Raw genomic sequence first — 24,811 nt, 5'->3', positions numbered from 1 at the left:
TATGTCAGTTAATGACACTTATAGCACAGTGTCTGGCTATAAGAATGTTAGAACTGTTGTTATTGATGTTTGTTATTGATTCCCATTCATTGAAATAAGAACCTGTGGAGTGACGTCAGAAAAATAAGAGATTTAGGGTAATGCGTGAGACTGAGCCAGCCCTGCTGTAATGGGGGAACTGAGGCTCCCTAAGAGGTGTTGGTGGTGATGACGGAATCAATTAGGTTGACCAGCCTCTAGGAAAGAAGAGTAAAGATTGGCCCAGATAAAATAATAGCAGCAATGGGGAAGTTAGAAAGTGAGTTTGTTGTTAATATACCCGTGTTCTTCCTAGAAAATAGGTTGTTTTGGCATTTGCAGTATGAAAAGAGTTTCTGTAAGCTTTTGGGGAGGTTCTGCCACGAAAGAGTTCTGCAGTGAATTGCCTTTCTCCTTCATCTCTTTAGATTTCTAGTGAGCCCCGTGTGAGTGGGCTAACGAAACTAAAAACGTTTAAAGCTCAAAAAGGCGTGTTTATAGTAATTCTGTTTCTGTGTAATATTTTTCAGTCAGTCTTCATTGAGAAATGATGATCCATTCCTGGGTAATAATATAACATTTTAATTTGATATTTGGCTTATTTGTCATTTTAGGCTGATGGCAAACAAGATGATACATCAGATCATTTGATGAAATCAGACCCTTCAGGTAAATCCAGCAGATTGTATTTTTATTTAGTGTGTTAGAAAGCAGTCCACAAAATTTCTTTTTTTCTCTTTCATCTTTTTTTTTAACATATAACTGAAACTGTATATATGTAACAGGGGTTTAGAGGTACATATATACCTAAGAAAGCATCACCACAAGCTATGCCATAAACATAGCCATCACTTCCAAAAGTTTCTTCCTGCCCTCCTATTTATTATTATTATTATTATTATTAATTTTGTGAAAAGAATAGTTAACATAAGATCTACTCTCTTGTGAAAATTTTAAATATACAATACAGTAGAAATTTCTCAATCTAAAACCTGTTCTTCATTTGTAAAGATTTTATTCTATAGCAAATTATAATTATTCATTAAACTAACAAAATTATGAAAATGGCTTTTGTATTTTTGTTTTCATTTTTGGCCACCCCATAGCATATGGAGCTCCTGGGCCAGGGATCAGATCCAAGCCGCACTCATGCCCTAAGCTGCAGCTGCAGCAACACTGGATCCCTGACCCACTGTGCCATTACCAGGGATCAAACCCACGTCCCAGTGCTTCCAAGATGCTGCTGATGTGCTCCTCCTGCACCACAGCAGGAGCTCTGAAAATGGCTTAATTTTTTTCCTTCTTCACTATTTTGATTGTTGTTCAAGATTCTAAGAAATTAGAGCTTCAATGCGAATAATTCGCTGCTATGAGAAGACAGTTATACTTGGGCCCAGGTAGTAATGGAAGGTTACCTCATGACCATGGGAGGTTACCTCATGGGGAGCCATCTGGGGTCTCCCTGCCTGGCACTACCCCTTCAGAACAGCAGAGCCATCCTGTATGGAACGAAGTGTGTGACCATCTGTGATTGCGGGTTAGAAACTTGGTGAAATGCATGCTGCTTCTTCCTTTGAAGAGTGTGAACAATTAACAGATCATATCTCACTCTTAAGAAACTTTTTTTTTAAATAAACTTTTGCCTTGTCTCAAAGTCATGTTGTTGGAAAGCCTTCCCTCTGCCTTCTCCCATGCAGGTCATTTAACCGGAATGGTTGGCACTGCTTTATACGTAAGCCCAGAAGTCCAAGGAAGCACCAAATCTGCATACAACCAGGTAAAGCGGCAGCTTTGGGGGAAGAACGAAAGGTCTCGAGAGATAGTAGCAGGACTATCAAGATCACAGCATTTGGGGTTTAGTTACCAGCTGAAATAGTCAGGAGCATTCATTATATATCCAGAAGTATACTGAGTGACCGCTCTAAATAGGACACATGCCCAGGGACAGTGACTGAAGCTGGCACTCTTACTACCAAGGAGCCTACGGTCCCTCCATCCATGGGAAGAAGGTTTGAACTAAGTGGCCTGGGGCCAGCCCCCAGGAACACAGGAAACGAGGCAGTCAAGTAGTAAGACAATTTATTCCAGCCCTCGGGGAGCTTGTCCATTGGTGGATTAAACAGACAAAAAAACAAGTTAAAAAAATTATTTTTGATCACAAATTGTGAAAAGAACTAAAAGTAAAAGAAATGGTGTCCAGTTACCAGAGAACAGTAAGGGACATCATCTTTCAATAGACTGACTAGAGAAAGCCTCCCTAAGGGGATGGCTTTTAGGATAAAGGAGGAGAAGGGGGACAAGCCACATGAAGTTGGGGGCTGAAGTCTGCCTGGGAGAGAAGAGGGGTGAGCAGAGGAAATGCACACAGAAAGGGAAGACTCTGGGCAAGAGCTAGCATGGCACACTTAGGACAGTCAGAAAGGTCTTGTTCAGCGTGGTGAGCTCTGGAGCAAGAGGCATGAAGCAGAGCTGGAGGGAAGGCTAGGGTCAGATGATGTGGGGCCAGCTAAGCTGTGGAGGGAGTGTGCACAGGCAGCCACTAAAGGATCTTGAGCAAGAGAGTCCACTAGCTGCTGCTGGAGGCTTTGCAGAAGTCCAAGTAGGGCAGTTGCTATCTGGAGCCAGTGGCAGCAGTAGAGATGGGGAGAAGTGTGTGGTATGAGATACATTCTGGAGGGGAATTGACAGCTTTTCCTAATGGAGTGGATGTCGGGTGAGGAAACGGAAGGAAAATGGGACAGTGCTCAGGTGTCTTCCTGGAGCAGCTGGAGGAAGGGTAGTTGACTGAGCTGAGGAAACCTGAGGCAGAGAGGAGAGGGAGAGGAGAAGATAGCAGGAAAATTCCATTGGGGGTATGTTAGGTTTGAAATGCCTGAGAGAAGCCTGACTAGAGATGTCCAGTCAGCTGTTAGAAACTCAAGACTTGAGTTCAGGAGAAAGGTTGGAGTCAAAAGCATAAATTTGAGAGTCCCAGCACAGAGATGGCATTTAAAGCCATAAGACTGGATGAGATCACTTAGGGCAAGAGAATAGTGCTAAATGTTTAAAGTACATGAGGCAGGCAGTTCATGTCAAAGCATATCTTCAGGCTTGCAATGGAAACTCAAGCCTGGGTTTTGGTTGTGACAGGGAGCACTGGGCAGTGACAGAGTTGAAGCAGACTTGCAAATACCTAGGGAGGGTGAGGACCTGTGATGATGGACATACCCGTCCCAAGGGAGGCAGGGCACCTTCATTGTCACCTATCTTTTTTTTTTTTCTTCTTTTTTTCTTTCTTTTTTTTTTTTTTTTTTTTTTTTTTTGGTAACACCAGAGCTGCAGCTGCCAGCCTACACCACAGCTCATGGCAACACCAGATCCATAACCCACTCAGCGAGGCCAGGGATCAAACCCACATCCTCATGGATGCTAGTTGGGTTTGTTACCACTGAGCCACAACGGGAATGCCTTTTTTTTTTTTTTTTTTTTTTTTTTTTTTTTGTCTCCTTTATGAGTTCACTTTGAAAGGGCCCTACCCTTTGGCCCAGCAGTTCCACCTTTTGAAAAGTATCCAAAGAAAACCAGGGCTGTCTAAAAAGATTGGTATGAACAGGGTTTGTCACAGCATTATTTATACCAGTGGAAAATAACAAATGTTTAAAACTAGGGAACTAGTTAAATAAATTATGGGACTTGCATGCAACTGAATACCATATGGCAACAGCATTTTATTTTTATTTACTTTTTAATAATACTAGAAGTTTTTTTTATTTTTTAAAGTTTTATAGAAGTATAGTTGCAGTTATACATATACACATATCCATTCTTTTTCAGATTCTTTTCCCAAATGAGTTATCACAGAATATTCAATAGCATTCCTATATGTCATGAAAATGATGTTTTAGATGTTTTAGGAGTTCCTGTTGTGGCTCAGCAGTAATGAACCTGACTAGTATCCATGAGGACATGGGTTCAATCTCTGGCCCCACTCAGTGGGTTAAGGATCCTTTGTTGCTGTTGCTGTGGCGTAGACTGGCAGCCGCAGCTCTATTTAGACCCCTAGCCTGGGAACTTCCATATGCTGTGGGTACGGCCCTAAAAAGACCAAAGGAAAAAAAAATCATGTTTTAGAGGCCTGTTTTAGAAAAATGACAATAGTATTCAAAATATTCTTGCTGTATTAGGGGAATAACAGTTACACAAATGACAGTGTGGTTCTAGTTTTATACTGTGTGTGTGTGTGTTTGTGTGTGTGTGTAGACATTAAAAAAATCCCCACAAAACGGGCATATCTAAGCCACCAGTAGTAAATATCCTTAAGCAATGGGATCATGGGTGGTTGCTATTTTATTTTTGCTGCTTTTCTGTATGTTCCACATTTTCTACAGCAAACACATGTAGGAAATAACACAACGGATGTTTGTTTTTAAGACTTCAGAGGTCACTGGTGATACTTGGAAAAGGCAGTTTTACTAATCCTTGCATCCAGATTCATTCAGGAGCTTTTCTGGAAAGTGGCATCTCTGCCCATGTGCAGTATACCACGAGCAGCTCCCCTCAGCCTGTTGTGCTCAGCTGCCTCAGGCACATGGCCTTCTGAAGTCCTCTTCCCTTGGCAGCTCCCAACTTGGAACCCTACACTGGCTAGCCCTTTCTCATCTTTACTTGCACTTGCATATTTTGTTAGAATCCATCACGTAATCTTTCAGCTGTGCCATATCTCCGTCCTCGTTGGACTGGCTTTGCAGTCAGTGTCCGACCTTTGCTCTCAGCTGAAAACTTTGGTCTGTTTCTTTTTTGAGATGATTAGTAAAGATGCAAATTCTCATAATAGATCTTGGTTGTCCTTGCTCTTTAATGATTATTCTCAGTGTTCGGCCAGTGGTTATCTGTGTCTGTATATATAGCTTAAACCAGTTACAATTAATTTTTAAGAAAAATGTTGGGAGTTCCCGTCGTGGCGCAGTGGTTAACGAATCCAACTAGGAACCATGAGGTTGCGGGTTCGGTCCCTGCCCTTGCTCAGTGGGTTAACGATCCGGTGTTGCCGTGAGCTGTGGTGTAGGTTGCAGACGCGGCTCGGATCCTGCGTTGCTGTGGCTCTGGCGTAGGCCGGTGGCTACAGCTCCGATTCGACCCCTAGCCGGGGAACCTCCATATGCCGCGGGAGCGGCCCAAGAAATAGCAACAACAACAACAACAACAAAAAAAAAGACAAAAGACAAAAAAAAAAAAAAAAAAAAAAAGAAAGAAAGAAAGAAAAATGTTGAAGTCATGACAAGTATTTTATCATCTAAACATAAAAATCTCTCCCATCTATACATTATACCTATAAACTTTTTTTTAGAACATGGCAAAGTTTTTCTAGTATGGATTATTTTTCACTTACACAGACTTTATCCAACAAACGATGCTTGTCCTGTAGTTCCCTAGTGAATCATTGTTCCATCTCTGGGCTCTCTAAATACAATTCTTTTTCCTCCTCAGAAAGTGGATCTCTTCAGCCTGGGAATTATCTTCTTCGAGATGTCCTATCATCCCATGGTCACAGCCTCAGAAAGGATCTTTGTTCTCAACCAACTCAGAGATGTATGTATCAAATGTTTATTATCTCAATTTCCAGTAAACTGAATGCTAGCATCATTAGAATTTGATGCAGGGGAGTTCCCGTCGTGGTGCAACGGAAACGAATCTGACTAGGAACCATGGGGCTGTGATCAATCCCTGGCCTCGCTCAGTGGATTGAGGATCTGGTGTTGCTGTGAGCAAGCTGTGGTGTAGGTCACAGACGTGGCTTGGATCCTGCGTTGCTATGGCTGTGGCGTAGGCCGGCAGCTCTAGCTCCAATTAGACCCCTAACCTGGGAACCTCCATATGCCGTGGGTGTGACCCTAAAGACAAATGAAAAAAAAAGAATTTGATGCAGGGTATTTTTCTAGTATTTATAATATAGAAGAGATGGTCCTAGTGTAATTTTCTATATTTCTAGTAAATGTAAATCTGCTTATACACTTATAATGATAGGAAGCTTTTCCCAGTTTTATTTATTTTTTGAACTCGTACTTGGAGATATTGCTAGGTTATCTTTTAAAAAATATTTTGAGATCTACTTTGTTTTTAAACAAAGGAGGGAGTTCCCGTAGTGGCACAGTGGTTAACAAATCCGACTGGGAACCATGGGGTTGCAGGTTCGATCCCTGCCCTTGCTCAGTGGGTTAAGGATCCAGCGTTGCCGTGAGCTGTGGTGTGGGTCGCAGATGCAGCTCAGATCTGGAATTGCTGTGGCTCTGTTGTAGGCCGGTGGCTACAGCTCCAATTCGACCCCTAGCCTGGAAGCCTCCATATGTCGTGTCAGCAGCCCAAGAAAAGGCAAAAAGACAAAAAAAATAAAATAAAGGAGGGGAGGAGTTCCCTTGTGTCACAGTGGGTTAAGGATCCAGCATTGTTACTACAGTGGCTTGGGTCACTGCTGTGGTGCAGATTCAGTCCCTGGCCCAGGAACTTCCACATGCCAAGGGTGTGGCCAAATAAATAAATAAATATTTAAAACAAAGGAGGAATTCAAAAATTTTGTGTAGTAGCAATGCAGTTATAGCAGTGGCAATGGGTTATAAAGATAATAGATATTTAGATCTAGAAATTAAAGGTTCTGGCTGAATGGACCTGGTGTAGTAATACCTAAAGACCATGACCAGAAAGGAAATGGGGTCTGGAGGAAATATCAGCCACTTGAATTTTTTTTCCAATGAGATCCTCATTTGTGTTTTTTTTTTTTTTTAATCTTTTATTTATAGTATATTTTTTTCTAACATACAGCATGGTGACACAACTACACTTACATCTATACATTCTTTTTTCTCACATTACATGTTCCATCATAAGTGACCAGACATAGTTCCCAGTGCTACAATAGCAGGATCCCGTTGCTAATCCATCCCAAACATTCTGCATCTATTTACCCCAAGCTCCCAGTCCCTCCCAGTCCCTCCCCTTCCCCCTTGGCAACCATGAGTCTGTTCTCCAAGTCAATGATTTTATTGTCTGTGGAAAGGTTCCTTTGTGCCATATATTAGATTCCAGATATATGATATCATATGGTATTTGTCTTTTTCTGACTTATTCACTCAGGATGAGAGTCTCTAGTTCCATCCATTTTGCTGCAGATGGCATTATTTTTTTCTTTTTTATGGTTGAGTAATATTCCATTCTGTATATATGCCACATCTTCCTAATCCAATCATCTGTCAGTGGACATTTGGGTTGATTCCATGCCTTGGCTATTGTGAATAGGGCTGCAATGAACAGGCGGGTGCATGTGTCTTTTTTAAGGAAAGTTTTGTCTGGATATATGCCCAAGAGTGGGATTGCCAGGCCATATGGTAGTTCTATGTACAGTTTTCTAAGGTACCTCCATACTCCTCTCCATAGTGGTTGTACCAGCTTACATTCCCACCAACAGTGCAGGAGGGTTCCCTTTTCTCCACAGCCCCTCCAGCATTTGTTATTTATGGACTTATTAATGATGGCCATTCTGACTGGTGTGAGGTGGTATCTCATGGTAGTTTTGATTTGCATTGCTCCAATAATCAGGGATGTTGAGCACTTTTTCATGTGCTTATTGGCCATCTGTATATCTTCCCTGGAGAAACGGGATATGGACTTCTCATATGGCTCACAGCATAACTACTCAGCATTGCTTCTACAGTGGCAGTGGCTCAACCCCTGGCTCCGGAACTTCCATTTGTGTTCTTGAGATTGATCCTTGCCTCTGTCATTGCCCAACTTAAAAAGGACTCATGTTACGGTGGTTTTACTACCAGAACAGCATGGACAGCTGTGGTCATCATGCATCAGAGTAAATGAAATGATTACTAACTATGTCCTTGCCTTGACATGGAATGCTCTTTGAGGATTATGTCCTTGGTGAAATGCCTTTCTTTAGTCTAATATTCATGTCTAGTCCCTCATTTCAAGAATATCTCAACTGTCAAGTTAATGTTGAGGTCTTATTTAGCAGAGAGATGAGAAATTTGGAGGGGGGAAGCTTTTCATGTTGCTTTTCTCTTATTCTGTGTTGATGGTTTGATATTTTTACCCTTTTTTCATCTGTGTTTAATAAAGCTAGTTTATCTTTCTCTGAAGCCATTCGATCTTAAAATATTTTGTCCTTCAATGAGATGCTTTCTGTCACTTAGATGAAGTTAGTATTATGATAAAGTGTATGTACTTGAAAGGATGGACATCGGGTTTCAAGATGGGTTTCACCTCCGTCTTCTCTTGCTAGCAAATTTTCATTTCTCTGTATGATTTTCTTACCTCTGGTGGATAAAATGCTTTCACTGTGGCAGTCTGCCAAGCACTTGCTGATTTGAACATAATATTTTTTTTTAGCCGACTTCGCCTAAGTTTCCAGACGACTTCGATGATGGAGAGCATACAAAGCAGGTAATTTTCTGATACTTTAATTACTGTGTTCTCCTCTTGGGTTTTAATTACTATTTTTCTTCTTCAATTAGTAATCTTCTGCCACTCATTCTTGGGTCACGGGAACAACGTGGAGAAAAAAATATCAAGAGATGGAGTACTTAAAATGTATTTAGACTTGAAATAGACCGTAATAATGCCAACAGTTGGCCAGAAAATTAACAAACTACAGGGTTCTTTTTTTTGTGATTCATCCTGCTTTTGAAGTGCTGTTTGGTCTGTTGGCTTAGCTAGTGGGAAAAAAAGAGAATGTTTTTATAGCTCATTGTCTTAGACAAAGCTTAGGACTTTTAAGCAAAAAGAAAATATATTTTAAAACTATAGTTCTGTCTTAGGGTTAAAGTAACTCAAATTGTAAAGGGGAAGACTAGACAGTCAGATGTTACAGTAATTTAAAGCAAAATAATTTCTCTTCCATACTGTAAATACCTGTGTGTGTGTGTATGAGAGAGAGAGAGCGAGACTGTGTATGTATGCATGTAACTCATATCAAAATAAATATTGGCATCCAGCTAATAGGAAAGAATATTAATTAATGAAGTTATTGTACTGCTTCTGGTGTGTCTCTCTTCTTAGTGCTGGGCTGTTTGTCTTGCTGAAGGCTTCCATGGTTAATTCTCTTGTCAAGTAGAGTTTATTCCTTAAACAGACTTCTTAACAATTATAATCAAGGCAGAATACCTTATTTAAGTTGTTAACGCTGAAAACAGACAGCTAGCTGGAATATTGCATTAATTTGCTATTTCTTGATTATCGGTTAGGTATCTGGACTAACAAGTCACTTAGCTTTTCTAGACTTTAATTTTCCTCCCCTGTAAGATAGAGATATTAACTACCCTTTATTTATGTTAGCGCAAATATCCTTATAATTCAGCAGTGTTTAACATGACATTTTTTTATGGCTAGAGGGACCCATTCTGCCACAACTAATCAATGCATGAAGAACCATTAGAAAATATATTGAGTTGTGTTTTTACTTCTTTTGTTAGCTATTATCATTTATTTGAACTAAGCTGTTGTGTGTAAATGTTCATTTCACAGCCTTTCCCTGTAGCAAGGGCAGTATTTCTACACATTGGCAGCTGTGGTGGCTTAGAAACTTAAACTACAAACTCGAGAGCAACTGTACAAACCATTTCTCATGACAGTGATTGTCTTCCTATTACAAGGACTCACTGAGCAGCTTTGAGCATTTGCCATTGGGATGTGCAAAACTGGCTATAAACCCACAACCATTGCTATCTCCTGCATCACATTGTTGCTTTTTATCTGAAAGGAAGCAGAAAAAGCTTATAGATTGAGTATAACACATATGTTGCCACATACAGATATTAAACAGTATTACGATTTTACTGAATAGGATATCATTTTTAATCAGTCGAATTTAACACAGGTTTTCATAAAGCTGTATCATATCCATTCCTTTCTTTATGTGAAAAATAATTACCTGTGTTTTTACTTTGGCCTGAGACCAGGGATAGGGATTGTGGAGGAGGGTGTTTTTAAAGATAGAGAATTAGAAAATGCTTAATGAGGTTCATCTAAAAAGGGAGATTCTCGGAGTTCTGATCATGGCGCAGTAGTTAACGAATCTGACTAGGAACCATGAGGTTGTAAGTTCAATCCCTGGCCTCACTCAGTGGGTTGAGGATCCGGCATTGCCATGAGCTGTGGTATAGGTCACAGATGTGGCTCGAATCTGGCATTGCTGTGGCTGTGGTGTAGGCTGGCAGCTACAGCTCCGATTAGACCCCTAGTCTGGGAACTCCATATGCCACGGGTGCAGCCCTAGAAAAGACAAAAAATAAAGGGGGGGTGGGGAGATTCTCTGAAGTTTCCTGGTGGCTCAGTGGGTTAAGGATCCTGCTGTTGTCACTGCTGTGGCTCCTGTCACTGCTGGGGCACAGATTCGATCCCTGGCCTGGGAATTTCCACATGCCAGAAACATGCTAAAAAATAAATAAAGTCAAGTAGCCAAGTATTCAATACAAATAAATTCAGGTATGCCTCCAACTCCTTATGAATCTGTATTATAAACAAAAGAATTATAGATTCATTATGGAACCCTTCAAAAGTTCATGTTACTTTCAAATAGTTCCCTACTTAATAAGGTAATAGAGAATATAGTTTCCTGTGCTGTACTGTAGGTCCCTATCCAATTTAATGTACCTTCAGGTATAGTAAATGAATAACATAAGAGAATTCAAGGGAGTGGTATAAATACAGATAATGTAAATGGAGAAGGAAAAATAAAAACAAGATGTTTTACACTGCTTTAAGGATTCCAGCAGCTCCTACCCATTGTAATTTATTCTAAAATTAGGCTTCTAAAAATACTTGTTTTATGTTCTTGTATCTTCTTTGATATAGTATTTTAGATACAGTGTTTAGAAGGCCTGACTTCTGCTTTTATGTAGTTGTTGACTTGTGAGGTTTTTGGTCATTGATGGCAATAAAGTATAAAAAGGGCCTCTACCCTTTCAAGTGGACTCGTATTATGCTGTCGCACAGCTCTGCAACCACAGAACTGCAGGGTGCGCAGGAGCCGGGACCGGGGGGCAGGGGGGAGAGGGAGAGTGGGAAACGACACATTCAGAGATTCCAGAAATACCCATTAAAATGCACCAAGTGGAAGAAGTGTGTCTTTGAGGGTGGGCCGGAACCAACCATCACCTTGTTGGGAGATTTCCCAAGCAGCACCAAGGCATCCTATCACCTTGGTGTGGCTGGGTGTCGTTCTAGAAATCCGTCATCTCCTGGCTGTTGAACCACGACCCAGCCAAGCGGCCCACAGCTACGGAACTGCTCAAGAGCGAGCTGCTGCCCCCGCCTCAGATGGAGGAGTCAGAGCTGCATGAGGTGCTGCACCACACCCTGGCCAACGTGGATGGCAAGGCCTACCGCACCATGATGGCCCAGATCTTCTCCCAGCGTGTCCCACCTGCCATCGATTATACCTACGACAGCGATATACTCAAGGTGGGCAGTAGCCATGCCTTGCAGGAGCTTCCCCTGGTCTACAGCGGGATTGAGGCAGTTCCTTAATTTTCATGGGTTCCTTCAATGCCTCCCAGATATGTGTTTTTTTTTTTGTTTTTTTTTTAGTTGAAGTATAGTTGATTTACAGTGTCATACTAGTTCCTGGTGTACAGCACTGTGACCCAGTATGCTTTTTCCAATTCTTCTCCATGATAGGTTATTCCATATATTGAATACAGTTCCCTGTGCCGTGCAGCCAACTTAAGTTCTTAATCTGAGGTTTGTATATGAGGAAGGTGTGCATACACATTAGTCCAGGAAGAGCCACAGTTTCAATCACCCAGCTGCCCAGTGCCAGATTCCCAACCAGCTCAGAGCCAGATCAAGTTAGCCAGTAGCTCCCAGTGCTGGCTGCACATCAAAGTCACCTGTGAGGCCCTTGACAACACAGAGCCTCGGGCCCTACATCCGATCTAGTGACTTGGAATCTAAGTGTGAGGCACTTCGAGAATCTCAGTTGAAAAGCATCCAGCTGGTTCCTCAAGTATAGTCAGGTTTGGAAGCCTTCAACATTTTCTTTTCTAAAAACAAAAATGGTCTGAAACAGTATAGCAAAATGTTAAAATTTTATGAAGTTGAGTGAGTTAATAACATATTTGTTGTATTCTCTATATGTTTCTGTATGCTTAAAATGGAACCTTAAAAGAGTAGTAGAGAGGAGTTCCTTGCAGCACATCAGTTAAGAATCTAGTGTTATCACTGCATTGACTCAGGTTGCAGCTGTGGTGCAGGTTCCTGGCCCTGGAGAACTTCCACATGCTGTGGGTGCAACAAAAAATAATAATAATAATAATAGTAGAGAAAATCATGGTAAGGTTTATGGAAGATCAATTTAGATTTCAGGAGCCAAACAGTTTTTGTTGGCTGGCAATGTCAGTTGCAGGATTATGGCTGATTTTTAAAGTTTTGGTTGTTTGCTATTCTGCTGTTTCTAAACTTTCTATAGTGAAATAGTACTACTTTTTGTTTGTTTGTTGAAGGATGGGGATTGGTTTTGGAGGGTTTTTTTGGCCACGCTCTTGGCATGCGGAAGTTCCCAGGCCAGGGTTGAACCCATGCCTCAGCAGTGACCTAAGCCACAATGGAACTCCAAAATAGTACTACTTTTATAATAATAAATTTGCAAAATATATAAATGCCATGTAGTGGAGTTCCCATCATGGCTCAGTGTTAATGAACCCGACAAGTATCCATGAGGACTCAGGTTCGATCCCTGGCCTTGCTCAGTGGGTTAAGGATCCAGCGTTGCCATGAGCTGTGGTGTAGGTCGAAGATGAGGCTCAGATCTTGTGTTGCTGTGGCTGTGGCCGGAGGCTATGGCTCCGATTGGATCCCTAGCCTGGGAACTTCCGAATGCCGCTGGTGTGGCCCTAAAAAGACAAAGCAAATAAGTAAATAAACACAAATGAATGCCATGTAGCTTTCAGGAGGCCCACCTATGAATTACCTGAATACGTGGGAGGAGATTTGATGCTATTAGGTGTTGGACTGGGCCACAGGATTCCTGAAAATGCTCAGGAAGGATGGATGTACTGGCTTTCTCTGAAAAGGCATGCATCACCATGGCTAAGAGCTTGGACTTTGAACCCAGGCAGCCTTCCTAAAGTAGGATGTACTGCAAGATGTATGGTTTCTCCTCTTCTGAATATGCTCATCAGCAGAACGACTTGTTGAGATCTCTCTTATGATCTTGGGAATAAGCAATGTAACGCCTACTGCTAGTCCCAGAAAAAAATTTTTTTTTTTTTTTTGTCTTTTTTTGCTATTTCTTGGGCCGCTCCCATGGCATATGGAGGTTCCCAGGCTAGGGGTTGAATTGGAGCTGTAGCCACCGGCCTACACCAGAGCCACAGCAACATGGGATCTGAGCCGCGTCTGCAACCTACACCACAGCTCACTGCAACGCCGGATCGTTAGCCCACTGAGCAAGGGCAGGGACCGAACCCGCAACCTCATGGTTCCTAATCAGATTCATTAACCACTGCGCCACGACGGGAACTCCAGAAAAATATTTTTAGTGGAGCCCTTTGATTAGGCTTTGATGACATTTTAATTGGTCATATTTTAGGGCAGTTTCTCCATCCGTACAGCCAAGATACAGCAACACGTGTGTGAAACCATCATCCGCATCTTCAAAAGACATGGTATGTCCTTCCTGAAAAAATATATGCCTTCTCAAAAGATGTGTCCTTCCCTCATTAGAAAGCACCTTGGATTTGTGGATTTGGCGCGACCATTTTTTTTTTTTTAATTCAGTTACAAGCCGTTGACACCTGTGAAATTTAAGCTTATTTGTATAATTCAGCTTGTTGAGGAAAAACAGATTTGAGTATTACAACCTTGCTGCTAAAATATAGTCAGCTGGAGGAGTCAGAAATATGACTAAATTAAGAAACTTAACCTTAGGTGAGCTTTCTATTACTAAATTTAGAGAGACGAAGATGAACTGATTTCAACAGTCCCAGTAATCTGTCAGGTTTCTGTTCATTTTCATTTGTATCTGGAAAGAACGAGAACCTGATGATTAATTATTTTATCTCACTTGGTGTAGGTGCTGTCCAGTTGTGTACCCCACTACTGCTTCCCCGAAATAGAAAAATATACGAGCACAACGAAGCTGCCTTGTTCATGGACCACAGCGGGATGCTGGTGATGCTTCCTTTCGACCTGCGGGTGAGGCTGGGAACACTCTGCTGACAGCACAGGTGCCATGCCTGGTCCCAGGGGTGCCACCTGCCTTAAAGGATTAGCCCCACCAATCCTTTATTCCCCCCAGGCTTATATTCTTTTTTTTTTTTTTTTTTTTTTTTTTTTGGTCTTTTTGTCTTTTTTTTTTTTGTTGTTGTTGTTATTGTTGCTATTTCTTGGGCCGCTCCCGCGGCATATGGAGGTTCCCAGGCTAGGGGTTGAATCGGAGCTGTAGCCACCAGCCTACGCCAGAGCCACAGCAACACGGGATCCGAGCCGCGTCTGCAACCTACACCACAGCTCACGGCAACGCCAGATCGTTAACCCACTGAGCAAGGGCAGGGACCGAACCCGCGACCTCATGGTTCCTAGTCGGATTCGTTAACCACTGCGCCACGACGGGAACTCCCCAGGCTTATATTCTTAATGTCACCTTTGTTTGTTTTTTTAGGTCCACATCTGTGGCACATAGAATTTCCCAGGCTAGGGGTCAAATCAGAGCTGCAGCTGCCAGCTTATACCACAGCCACAGCAACACTGGGTCCAAGCCACATCTGTGACCAACACCACAGCTTGCAGCAAAGCCAGGATCCCTAACCCATTGAACAAGGCCAGGGATCAAACCCAAATCCTCATGGATACTAGTCAGGTACTTAACCCACTAAGGCACAAGGGGAACTCCAATGTCACTTTTAAGAAATATAATCTTAAGGGAGTTATCAGGGTGAGAGCATTATGGAGATTTGATAACCATTTGACCCTGTGGACAGCCACCCTGCCAAGAGCGAGAGTACTTATGGCCCTGGACCCCAGAACCCTGCATTGCAGGTGCCACATCTGCACGTCAGTGCTGAGCTCCACCAGGTGGCCATAGCCAGCTAACAGGGCCACTCAGACATATAAATAGAGTTTTTCCCTTTATTTCCTGGCTAGGTCTTCAGAAACCTTCAAATGTGTTAGTGTCTAGAACAATTAAATTCTTGTAGCAGCAAGTGTCTCTGCTAATTGTGTGCCAAACTTCACTCCTGCTTGTTTTTGTATCCCCGGGGCTCCCTTTGACAGCCACACTCTGACCAGTTGGTGTTGGCTGCTAACAAGCTCATTTGTATTGTGCATGCATTTCACAGGCAAGAGTTTAAGATCCCTGATGTACAGAAAGCACTACGAGGAGATGAGCAAAGGGTATAACCAGGCAGTTCTCAGATGAGCAAAGAGGAAATGCACAGGGCTAATGAACTTATGAAAGATATTCAGCCTCATGGAGACCAGTGCACAACTTTGTTTAAAAAAAAACACTGAATTGTAAACTTTGAAAGGGTATGAGAGTTACAAAGCAAAGCTGTTTTAAAAAAAGAAGAAGGAGTTCCCATCGTGGCGCAGTGGTTAACGAATCCGACTGGGAACCATGAGGTTGCAGGTTCGATCCCTGGCCTTGCTCAGTGGGTTAAGGGTCCGGCATTGCCGTGAGCTGTGGTGTAGGTCACAGACTCGGCTTGGATCCTGCGTTGCTGTGGCTCTGGCGTAGGCTGTCGACATCTCCGATTCGACCCCTCCATATGCCGCTGGAGTGGCTCTAAAAAAGGCAAAAAGATGATAAAAAAAAGAAGAAGTGTAGTTGGCCCATTCTGACACTGACCTTTGAAACTATGTTCCAGGTTCCTTTTGCAAGATATGTGGCAAGAAATAATATATTGAATTTAAAACGGTAAGAAACAATTAGGGGTTTCATTTGGTGGGTGTAGGAAAGAAACTGGAGAATAACGTTTCATTTCCTATGATCTTTACACAGTAAAGACTTGGGGGTTTAAAGTGTTGAGTTTGGAAAATGGTCAAAAAGCCCAGCCAAGGTACCCCTTTCTATGATCAGAACTAGCAGCCTCCCCTTTGAAGGAATGAAGCAGTTGGGTGGGTACCTTGTACATGTCCCCAGGCCACATTAACTAATTATTTTCACAAATGGTTGCTTGGAAAAACATCTGGCTGTTCCTGGTCACAGATGGCCTCTTTAACAATTTAATTGAAGGGACAAGTGGCCAATGGACTCTGTGTGAAAACTACCTAAACAAACTGAATAAAAGCTGCCTGTAGAGAAGTGGAGTGAATCCAGCGGGAATACTGAGCTCTAAGGACCTCCAGGCACTTACTGTTGAGAAGAGATTTTCTTTTTCTTTTTTTTTTTTCTTTTCAGAGCCGCAACCCAGCATATGGAGGTTCCCAGGCTAGGGGTCTAATTGGAGCTAAAGCTGCCAGCCTACGCCACAGCCAGAGCAGCACAGGATCCAAACCGAGTCTGCAACCTGCACCACAGCTCATGGCAGCACTGGATCCGCCCAATGAATGAGGCCAGGGATCGAACCCGCATCCTCATGGCTACTAGTTGGATTCGTTTCCACTGCGCCATGATGGGAACTGTGCAAATATATCTTTACATTCTTTTAAAATACCTCTAATTAATTTTTTCATTTTTCTTTTTATTTTATTCAACAATCTCTTCTACTTATTTAATTCCAGTAGGCAATGACCTTAAAAATGTGAGTTTCTCTCCCCAGATACTGCATAGAACGTGTGTTCAGACCTCGCAAATTGGATCGATTTCATCCCAAAGAACTTCTGGAATGTGCATTTGATATTGTCACCTCTACCACCAACAGCTCTCTTCCCACTGCTGAAATCATCTATACGATCTATGAAATCATCCAGGACTTCCCGGCACTTCAGGTTCCCTCCCATATTCTAACATCCCAGGACTAGTCCTTTGAGAACCGATGGGCCCATGCCCACAGCACCACTCTTCAGATGGCATTGACAGGGAGTCACATTGTCGCTAAAGTCCGTGGGGATGTTAATGTGGCTTTTGAGAGTGGTCTCAGGCTTTATCTTTGTCTTTTTTTTTTTTTTTGAGGGGAGGGAGTTCTTTCTCCATCCATTCTTCCAAACATTGAGGAAAGAGGCTAAGACCCCTTGCAAGCCTGGAGCACTTTCATACCCTGTTGAGAAGCCTCGGAGGCTCCCTCCTGCACCCAGTCTTTTAACCCCTGGTTTCTTCACTTTGCATTGTCTCTGTGGACTTCCCTGCTGTGGGAGGCTGCTGCAAGCACAGTGGTTGCTCTCCTCGGCCTTCCCTCCCCAGCTCCCACACATACACCCAGTTCACCCCCACTACCATGAACACCAGGCAATCACTGTGTGCTCCTCCACCCAGCCATGGGCTGGCCCTTTCTTCTAGGGAGCCTGTCTGCCCCCTCACTCATTGGCCAGCCGCCTTTTCTTCTCAGCCCTCATGGCACTGAGATGTCTTCTGAGATGAGACATCTAGTACTTGCTGGAGTTGTTAGTTGTTTCCTCCAAGGGCTTCCAGGGCAGGGTCTGTGTGCCCCCCCCCCCATTTCCGTACACCCTGGTGCACCTGGCACAGCACACAGCCCACCCCCCTGCAAATGCTTATTTATTGATTGACTGGTGTGGACAAAAGTAACAATGCCTATTCCACCAGCTGTGATTATAGGTCAGTTACTATTAAACCAGGCCTGCTCCTGCTTTGAAATCTCTGTGAGCGCATCCAGACTTTTTAAGATGGCTGGAGACCAAAGTATTTCTGATGCATATAATGAAGTATGAAATTATATTATATTCTTTGACTACAACAGTGTAAGAAGAAGGTACATAAAAAAGTAAACTAGGAGTTCCCATCATGGTGCAGCAGAAACGAATCTGACTAGGAACTATGAGGTTGCAGGTTCGAATCCTGGCCTCGCTCAGCGGGTTAAGGATCCAGCGTTGCCGTGAGCTGTGGTGTAGGTCGCAGACGCGGCTCGGATCTGGTGTTGCTGCGGCTGTGGTGTAGGCTGGCGGCTACAGCTCCGATTAGACCCCTAGCCTGGGAACCTCCATATGCTGTGGGTGCAGCCCTAAAAGGACAAAAGACCAAAAAAAAGTAAACTAGGAGGCTATATGCTATAATTAAATCCTTCCATTGCATCAGGTTGGTAAATTGGTGATAAGCTTCTAGATTTGATCATATGCCTATATTGCTTTTATAATGAAAACAATAATTTCTCCATCCTAGGAAAGAAATTACAGTATTTACTTGAATCATACCATGCTACTGAAAGCAATACTCTTACACTGTGGGATCCCAGAAGATAAGCTCAACCAAGTCTATGTTATTCTATATGATGCCGTGGTAAGTATTTAATTACTTCAAATTGATATTGAAGGATAATAATAATAGTTCATGACTGGTTTCTTTGGGATGTAACCATAAAACCGAATTGGGAATTGTCTCTCCTTCCCTCACTGCTCTCAGGTAAAGGAAGCAATTGGCTTTGATTCTATCAACAGTTAATAAGTGTTGGTTGAGGAGTTCCCATCGTGGCGCAGTGGTTAACGAATCCGACTAGGAACCATGAGGTTGCGGGTTCGGTCCCTGCCCTTGCTCAGTGGGTTAACGATCTGGCGTTGCCGTGAACTGTGGTGTAGGTTGCAGACGCGGCTCGGATCCTGAGTTGCTGTGGCTCTGGCGTAGGCCGGTGGCTACAGCTCCGATTCAACCCCTAGCCTGGGAACCTCCATATGCCGCGGGAGCGGCCCAAGAAATAGCAACAACAACAACAACAAAACAACAACAAAAAAGACAAAAGACAAAAAAAAAAAAAAAAAAAAAAAGTGTTGGTTGAGCTTTTATTCTGTACTAACCTTGTATTACAGTGACCTTCAGGTTTCTTTTTTTCTTTTTAGGGCTGCATCTGCAGCATATGGAAGTTCCCAGTTCAGGGGTCTATTTGGAGCTGCAGTTGCCAGCCTATGCCACAGCAACACTAAATCTGAGTCGCATCTGCTACCTACACCACAGCTCAGATCCTTTAACCCACTGAGTGGGGCCAGCGATTGAACCTGCGTCCTCATGGATACTAGTCGGGTTCATTACTGAGCCACAATGGTAACTCCATCCCAGGTATTTTTTTTAAGGCTAACTTCTGAAGTTTGAATTTTCTTATTTAATTTGTAATATAGTTAAGTTCTTCACTAACCTACTTCTTGAGGGAAAAAACCACTAAGTAATTGATCCTGGTACTTAACAATAATAGGTTTAAAAATAGTTAACCTTTATTGAGCATGTACCATGCTCAATGTGTATGTGCCAAGCATTGTTCTAAACCCTTTATTTACATGGATTAACTGGCTCTAACCTCACAAGTGCTCTTTTTATCCTTTAGAGAGGCCAAGAAAGGGAGTGTTAGTTTTGAGAAGAAAAGACTTATGCCCTGCCCTTAATTCTTCCAATCTGCCCGAGCTAATCAGGAAAGTCACTTATAGACTTGGATTGGTTGAACTGGGGGAGACTGGTTTAGAACTCCCTTGGCACCTCATTTATTGCTTCCCTTATGTGGAACTGGGGCAGCAGCACCTTCAGGCACTCTTTCTAGTTTAGTCACATCCTGGTATTCTTACTCTCTAGTACGTGTGCAGATAAAATAGTATGAGTGCAGAGCCTGGAGGGGAGACATTGAAAATCCTTAAGAGTGTATATTTACAGTGCTGGGATGGAAGTGAATCCTTATCTTTTCTAATTTCTTTATGTTAGGGATTATTTTCATAATAAATAAGAGCATCCAAGAGATTCAGTAGCTAACAGTGCCAGACAGCCTAAGCTTAAGGCAGGATGAGCATGGAAGTCCATGGTGGCTTGCTGTTTTTTATACACTAAAAGGCTTAACTAACTTTTCCTTCGTCTGCCTGGTACACATCAAGGGCCCTACCTTTAAAGTTTGCTTCTCAGTGGTTCTTTTTTCCTCCCAAAGTGCTGCTGCTGTTTGGCAGGGACAGAAACAGCATAGTGTCAAGTGAGACGCTGGCATAAACCCCGGGGAGGGTGCGGGGGGCTTCCGGTCACTCTTGGCCAGTCCTGCAGCCTGCCTGCCAGCGTGGGATATCACGCTCAGAGCCCATCCGTCCGTGGCTTGCATGAGGGAGATGTGACTCCCTCTACCCCAAGATAAGCACCCTAGTTAAGCCTGTCTACCTCTGGCCTTAACTCTGGGTTACCTCATCATTCAGCAAGTGCAACTCCCCCCTTATTCTTTTATGTCAGAGATATTCACATTTTCAAACAATGTTAGTTATAGTTTTATGTGAATTGGGGTAGTTTTTTCATCAGAGTTAATCTACTCTTCATGGTTAGGAGCAGTTTATCCAAAATGAAGGCGATACCTGTCAGAATTAGCCTGGATCTTGTTCAGGGCCACATTTGGTGACTCATTATTACCTTTTTCTTCTCCATTAGACAGAAAAGCTGACAAGGAGAGAAGTGGAAGCTAAATTTTGTAATCTGTCTTTGTCGTCGAATAGTGTAAGTACCTTCTAACGGTGTGATTACAGCTCTCTCTGTCATTTTGTGGTTCCAGAAAATGTCACCCAGGCCTCAACATAGTAAGGAAGCCACTCTTCCTGCCACCTCAGACCGACTTCCCCTTGAGCATTAATAGGTACCATGGCAACCTCTAGGATTAGGGAAAGAGAAACCGTGCCATGATCAAAGAATGTCTCTCCACGCCACTTCTGAATGTGCTGTAATCAACCTGTTCATTCCTGACACTTTTCTTTCACTTCCCTTGTAAAGGCTGTGCCTGGTGGAGCCTCCTGTGAGCAGACCTTATACTGCTGGCCCTCTTCTGAAATCAATTCTTAGGGACTAGATTGAGGCTCGGAGCTCTGCAAATTCATGTGGGTGTCCACCTCCCCCCTCCACAAGGGACAGCCCACCCCACCCCACCCCCAGTCTTCTAACAGCTCAGAGTTGAATTAAGGGTTTTGCTCCTCCAGTCCATTTCCTAACCCTAAAATCTTACCTTTGATCGAATTGGCAATGAGGAAAATTTCACGGGGTAATAAACAGGTTTGCCTTATTCTCTCTCTAACCATCATGTTGGACCTGGATCTTTAGCCCACACAATTAAGTCCCTGAAAAGGAGAAGACAGTGGGATTTCTTACATTTTCCTAAATATTTATATACAAGGATATTTTTCTTTTTTTAACCAGAACCCTTATAGACCTTGGTCTGATACTCAGTTACATAATCCTGTGGTAACGAGCAAAATTCACATGTGGCATAGATTAAAATATGATTGTACACAGGCCAGGCAGAGTCACTTTTGGACATTTACAGTGTATCAGGGATTAAAGACGAGTCAGTTGAAGAGTCCACAGACCGCTTTCAACGTCTTCATTCTTATTGGCCTTTAAAAGTCATGAGGAAAACAGCTATACTTCAATTTTTTTTTAATTAAAAAAAAAAAAAAAACTAAAGAAAACTTTGTGAAAACCATACATGTGAATAATGGAGCCATTAGAAACTTTAAAAGAAAAAGCATGAGGAGGTCTGGACAGCACATAGCCAGCCTCAGCCCTTTAGACAGTTTTCAAGGGCGCACATAGACCAGGGCTTGAAGAAACCACCCATACAATTTGCAGGTAGGGGGAGAATAACCCAGGTACATAGCACTTGGGGCTCTAGAAGTTAAACCAGGTTAAAGTGTAAATGTAAGTACTGGAAGAGATATTAATAATTGCAAAGTGACCCAAGGGCATAATATGCTAATATGAAGGACAGCATGTCCCTAATACCCTAGATGCATAATACCCACCACATGCCCATCTGCAGAAATAGTTCTGTGTATAAATGATGCAAAAAAAGCCCAAAACGTTCTTTGAGCTAATGTCACATTTCAAAATATTTCACACTTGCACAGGAGAGCTGCATTGGTTGCTAAAATGTCAGCTTCAGAGTTCCCTGGTAGCCTAACAGTTAAGGATCCAGCATTGTCACTGCTGTGGCGCCTGTTTGATCCCTGCCCTGGGAACTTCAGCATGTCACAGGTGCAGCCAAATAAATAAATAAAATGTCAGATCTTTTTTTTCTTGTCTTTTTAGGGCTGCACCTGCAGCATTGGAGGTTCACAGACTACGGGCCAAATCGGAGCTGTAGTCGCCAGCCTACACTGCAGCCACAGCGACATAGGATCTGAGCCATGACTGCAACCTACATCCCAGCTCACAGCAACGCCAGATCCTTAACCCACTGAGTGAGGCCAGGGACCATACCTACGCCCTCATGGATACTAATTGAGTTTGATAACCACTGAACCACGATGGGAGCTCCAGCTTCTCTTTTTGCTAAATCTCTACTTGCCAGTCATTTGATATTAAGCATTAATTCAAAGTTGTGTGTTTGATTAGTTTGAAATGAAAAGCTAGTATCTCATAAAGGCATTTGGTACTCTCATTATTTTAAAAGGGAACTCTAAGGATATTAGAAAAAGGAGTAGAGGAGTTCCCGTTGTGGCTCAGTGGTTAACGAATCTAACTAGTATCCATGAGGACTCAGGTTGGATCCCTGACCTCGCTCAATGGGTTAAGGATCTGGTGTTGCTGTGGCTGTGGCGTAGGTCGGCAGCTACAGCTTCTACTGGACCCCTAGCCTGGGAACTTCCATATGCCATGGGTGTGGCCCTAAAAAAAAAACAAAAGAAAAAGAAAAGGAGTAGAAATATTGCAGAAGAGTTTCAGATATCTGGCCCAGCTTTCATATTTTACAGATGAGGGACCTAAGGTCCAAAGAGCTCTGTGGCTTATCCCAAGTCATACGGAGTCAGTTGACAATAGGCTGAGGACCAGAATCTGAGGTGTTAACTCTAGTGCTTTTGGGAGTTTATTAATGGGGTAATTTAATGTTAAAATGTGTTGAGAGGAAAAAAATTATTAAGAAAAAAAATTAAAATTAGACAATTTTAAAATTAAAAATTCTTGTCTTTAATAAAGAAATTAGATTTTAACACTTTAAGGTTTTAAAAAATACAAGTTGGAGTTCCCGTTGTGGCGCAGTGGTTAACGAATCCGACTAGGAACCATGAGGTTGCGGGTTCGGTCCCTGCCCTCGCTCAGTGGGTTAACGATCCGGCGTTGCCGTGAGCTGTGGTGTAGGTTGCAGACGCGGCTCGGATCCCACGTTGCTGTGGCTCTGGCGTAGGCCGGTGGCTACAGCTCCAATTCAACCCCTAGCCTGGGAAACTCCATATGCCGTGGGAGCGGCCCAAGAAATAGCAACAACAACAACAGCAAAAGACAAAAAGACAAAAGACAAAAAAAAATAAAATAAAATAAAAAATACAAGGAGTTTATTATCATTAAGCTACATTAAGCTAAGTCTTCATTCAGCTCTTATTTTCCATGTGCCAATTTATAGATGAACCAGGCTCTACCTGCCTGTAGTCAGACTAGCTAAAATTTTGTTCCCTAGTTTTCATTTTAGCTCCTGGGAATCTTTCTGGTTTTATGCTCATAGTTATTTCCTCTTACCTGCTATGTGCCAGGGACTGTGCCTGGCCCACAGATAGATAGTAGGTAGCTGCTGCCCCCTCCTGGGGAAGACGATGTGTACAGTTGGTAAGAGTTGGGATCTGGGATGGAGGTATGAGCTAGAGAGAAGAATGGGTACCTGCCTGTAGGAGGTGGTATCCAAATTGCACCTCAAGGCTACAAACAGGAATTATTCAAAAGGAAGGGAAGGGACTTCCTGTCTAACTCAGTGTAATACTAGGACAAGTCAGACTTTGTCTTCCTGTCCATTGATGTGCCTGTAGGAATGGGAATTCATGAGAATGAGGAAGGCAGAGAGGAACAATACTGGCATGGAAATATATAATGGTGGCTCTGCTAGTGCCAGGGTCTGCTCTGCTGGAGTCAGCATTCTCTGTGAGTGTGTGCACCTAAAAATTAGTGAGAGCACAGTAGGTTAAGAATCTGACTACAGCAGCTTGGGTTGCTGTGGAGGCATTGGTTCGATCCCCGGTCCAGCGCAGTGGGTTTGGTTAAAGGATCTGGCATTGGCACAGCTTTGATGGAGTTCACAGCTATGGCTCAGATTCAGTCCCTGGCTTGGGAACTTCTATATGCCACAGATGCGGCCATTAAAAAATTAACTGTGAGTAGTCAGTGGGTATCTAGGACACTTCTACAAGTTGCTTTCGAGTTGCTGGAAAAGGGAAATCCACAGAGAGTATTGTGGGAAAGACTAAAATTGGCTTTGACCAATTTTCTACCCTTTGGGATGTGCAGAAGCTCTGTCAAGCACCCCTGTATGAAGGAATCACACTGCAAAGTGAGTTCTTGCCGGGATTGGAAGCTAACTGTGCCTCCTTTGCTTTCCAGCTATGTCGACTCTACAAATTTATTGAGCAGAAGGGAGAGTTGCAAGATCTAACACCCACAATCAATTCATTAATAAAACAGAAAACAGGTGTTGCCCAGTTGGTGAAGTATGGCTTAAAAGATCTAGAGGAGGTTGTTGGACTGTTGAAGAAACTTGGCATCAAGTTACAGGTTTGGCCACCATTTGATTCTGGTAGCACAGATTTGTGGCCTTAATAAATAGCACAAGGGGGAAATGGGTTTTATTTTATTAATGCTAGTAAGTGTTTTATTTTTCCAGAACTCTTCTCTCTGCATTTTGGAACATTTGATTGCTAGTAATGTTTTTGGCTTAAATCAGAATCTTTGCAAGCATCAAAATTCCTGTTGTGCAGTAATTCTTCCCATGTCCAGCCT

General features: G+C 42.8%; 1 protein-coding gene across 22 annotated transcripts in view; it reads left to right on the top strand.

The window, feature by feature from the left end:
* The window catches only part of EIF2AK4 (eukaryotic translation initiation factor 2 alpha kinase 4), a 118,116-nt gene that overhangs the window by 73,814 nt on the left and 19,491 nt on the right, over positions 1-24,811 (top strand). For 19 of the 22 annotated variants that reach the window (XR_014813080.1, XR_014813029.1, XR_014813093.1 and 16 more), the window contains 12 exons: positions 633-687; positions 1,716-1,795; positions 5,485-5,586; positions 8,389-8,442; positions 11,224-11,460; positions 13,589-13,664; positions 14,072-14,193; positions 15,864-15,913; positions 16,758-16,926; positions 18,275-18,391; positions 20,492-20,557; positions 24,416-24,586. Coding sequence is in view for 16 of the 22 variants with exons in the window: in XM_084972997.1 (XP_084829123.1) it covers positions 633-687; positions 1,716-1,795; positions 5,485-5,586; positions 8,389-8,442; positions 11,224-11,460; positions 13,589-13,664; positions 14,072-14,193; positions 15,864-15,913; positions 16,758-16,926; positions 18,275-18,391; positions 20,492-20,557; positions 24,416-24,586 (1,299 nt within the window). In the remaining 6 variants the exon portion in view is untranslated. The remainder of the gene's footprint in view (positions 1-632; positions 688-1,715; positions 1,796-5,484; positions 5,587-8,388; positions 8,443-11,223; positions 11,461-13,588; positions 13,665-14,071; positions 14,194-15,863; positions 15,914-16,757; positions 16,927-18,274; positions 18,392-20,491; positions 20,558-24,415; positions 24,587-24,811) is intronic. The other 3 variants (XR_014813089.1, XR_014813088.1, XR_014813104.1) reach the window with 1 other exon arrangement.

The sequence above is a fragment of the Sus scrofa genome, chromosome 1, assembly GCF_054392235.1.
Source record: "Sus scrofa isolate SSC_HxYL_T2T_F1_AM1 chromosome 1, Sscrofa_HxYL_maternal_Yorkshire_Landrace_v2.0, whole genome shotgun sequence".
Classification (NCBI taxonomy): Eukaryota; Metazoa; Chordata; class Mammalia; order Artiodactyla; family Suidae; genus Sus; species Sus scrofa.
This window is presented reverse-complemented; position numbering and strand designations above follow the sequence as displayed.